Below are 2935 nucleotides of genomic sequence, written 5' to 3'. Positions count from 1 at the left end.
ATGTCCAACAGCAGCTCCATCAGCCACTTCCTCCTGCTGCCATTGGCAGACACAAGGCAGCTGCAGCTCCTGCACTTCTGCCTCTTCCTGGGCATCTCCCTGGCTGCCCTCCTGGGCAACGGCCTTGTCATCAGCGCCGTGGCCTCCAGCCACCACCTGCACAGCCCCATGTTCTTCTTCCTGCTCCACCTGGCCCTCACCGACCTGGGCTCCATCCTCACCACTGTCCCCAAAGCCATGCACAATTCCCTCTGGGACACCAGGAACATCTCCTACACAGGATGTGGGGCACAGGTGTTTTTCTTCCTGTTATTCCTTGGAGCAGAGTATTATCTCCTGACCATCATGTGCTACGACCGCTACGTGTCCATTTGCAAACCCCTGCACTACGGGACCCTCCTGGGCAGCAGAGCTTGTGCCCACATGGCAGCAGCTGCTTGGGCCAGTGGCTTTCTCACTGCTCTGCTGCTGACAGCCAATACATTTTCCCTGCCCCTGTGCCAGGACAATGCCCTGGGCCAGTTCTTCTGTGAAATCCCACACATCCTCAAGCTCTCCTGCTCCAAATCCTACCTCAGGAAACTTGGCCTTCTTGCTCTTAGTGGTTTTTTATCATTTGGCTGTTTTGTGTTCATTGTTTTCTCCTATGTGCAGATCATCAGGGTCGTGCTGAGGATCCTCTCTGAGCAGGGACGGCACAAAGCCTTTTCCACCTGCCTCCCTCACCTGGCTGTGGTCTCCCTGTTCCTCAGCACTGCCTTTTTTTCCTATTTAAAGCCCCCCTCCATCTCCTCCCCATCCCTGGATCTGGCCCTGTCAGTTCTGTACTCGGTGGTGCCTCCAGCCCTGAACCCCCTGATCTACAGCCTGAGGAACCAGGAGCTCAAGGCTGCAGTGTGGAGACTGATCACTGGACGATTTCAGAAACACTAAACTGCTGGCCAATTTCTAGAAATCCTTTCTAATAAAAGTCATCTTTGATAGCACTTGTGGGTTCAGTTGTCAGGTATTTATTCTTTGTTATTTTTCACTGGTGTCCACAAAGCAAGGCCCCTGTTTGTGTCCTTTCCTGTTTTGATTGTCTTCACCATTATTGATGCCTCAGACTGTGTCGGTTGAGGGGCTGTGCTCTTGTAGATTTAAATGAACTAAAAATCCCCCTGCAAAGTTTTCACTGGAGATCCCCCTTTTTGTTCCCTTCTCTTTCACTGCAGCAGCAATATCTGTGTGCAGAGCTGGGGGCGGATCAGGGCTGGCACAGCAGCTGTGCCCAGGAGCAGCAGCCCTTGGTGTTGCCAGTGCTGCTCCCATGGCCCTGCCCCGCTGCCCTCCTGGCCCTGGTGTTGCTGTAGGGCCTGAGGGCTCTTGGGGCCGGGCACAGGGCTGGGGGTGGCAGTGCCGGGGCTGCAGCAGGGACAGGCCATGGGCACTGCTGGGGCAGCGCTGACGCCTCAGGGCAGGGCCTGGGGGCTCCAGGCTCCTTGCCCAGGCTCTCTCCAGAACATGCCCAGGCCAATGCTCAGCACAGAAAAGCCCCGTGAGCAGCCCCAGGGTGGCCGTGGGCCGGCTGGGGGCAAACAGCATGGCTGGGGCTCTGCAAGGGCCCTGGGGGAGATGGGAAGGAGCAGCAGAGCAGGGGCTGATCCATCCCCACTGCACTGGACACCCCAGGGCAGCGTCCCAGAGCATCCTCATGCACCACCAACCAACCACCCCCTCTGCAGCCCTGGCCTCTCCCCCAGCTCACACAGGTGCCACATCCTTGCAGGCACAGACATGGCAGCACTGGCTTAGGAGCCCCTGTTTGCAGTGCCCAGAGCAGGCCTGAGCACCCCCATGGTGTTGGTGTGGGGAGATGAACCTGAGGGAGCACAAATGCCATCAGCCCCTGGGGCCAGGAAGGACTGGGGGACAGGAGGGAAACTCCTCACTTTTGTCGTGGCCTCTGAGGTCATATGGAAAGTTTGTTCCCATGAGCTGTGAGTTTCCTGTCCCACTGCAGATGTTGTTGCTCAGGGCCTGGCAACCACCCCCAAACTGCCCTGCGCATTTCCTTTGCTCCATCTTTGCTTTCTTTCCTGCCCCAGATTTCTCCCTGTTGCTCATCTCTGTCCCCTCCCCTGCAAACACCCCATCTCTGGTTGCCCTTTCCTCCCTTGTCCCACTCCCCTTTTCAGCTTCTGAGTTGGCACTATGGGAACATCTCTTGGGGAGCAGGATCATCCTACAAGTGCTTCACGAATTGTCTGCAGGCTCCTGCAGTTCCTGGTGCTGTTCCCTTGCCAGAGGCACCACAGCCCAGGGAGCCCATCTGGGCTGCTGTGGCTGGCTGTGGGGCTCCCTGTTCTGGGCAATGAGGAGGGGCTGCAGAGGCTCTGCAGAACTGACAGGATGGGCTTTGGGGCTGTGAGGAGAGACTGAGGGACCTGGGCTGCTGGACCTTCTGAAGAGGAGGCCCAGGGCTCATCCTGACACTTTTTCAATTATGGTTTCAAAGAATTATAGAATTAATCAGGTTGAGAAAGACCTTGGAGGTCATCAAGTCCAGCCTGTGCCCTGACACTACCTTGTCTCCCCTGAGCCTCCTCTTCTCCAGGATACACAACTCCAGCTCCCTCAGCCCCTCCTCACAGGACTTGTATTCCACACCCCTCACCAGCCTGGTTGCCCTTCTCTGGACATGCTCCAGCCCCTCCATGACCTTCCTAAATTGGGGGCCCAGAACTGGACACAGCACTCAAGGTGCTGCCTCACCAGTGCTGAGCACAGGGGAAGAATCACTGCCCTGCTCCTGCTGGCCACACCATTCCTGATCCAGGCCAGGGGCCATTGGCCTTCTTGGCCACTTGGGCACACTGCTGCCTCATGTCCAGCCTGCTGTCCAGCACTGCCCCAGCTCCCTTTCTGCCTGGCCACTCTCCAGCCACTCTGTCCC

General features: G+C 57.4%; 1 protein-coding gene across 1 annotated transcript; it reads left to right on the top strand.

Moving 5' to 3' along the window:
* Positions 1 to 933, top strand: LOC310920761 (olfactory receptor 14J1-like; the record flags this gene model as incomplete). Its single annotated transcript, XM_083880817.1, has 1 exon — positions 1 to 933. One exon carries the CDS (start codon positions 1 to 3, stop codon positions 931 to 933), a length of 933 nt encoding a protein of 310 aa, XP_083736943.1.
* Positions 934 to 2935: the final 2002 nt, after the last annotated feature.

Source organism: Zosterops lateralis (genome assembly GCF_965231275.1).
Source record: "Zosterops lateralis genome assembly, chromosome: 31".
NCBI classification, from domain to species: Eukaryota; Metazoa; Chordata; class Aves; order Passeriformes; family Zosteropidae; genus Zosterops; species Zosterops lateralis.
This window is presented reverse-complemented; position numbering and strand designations above follow the sequence as displayed.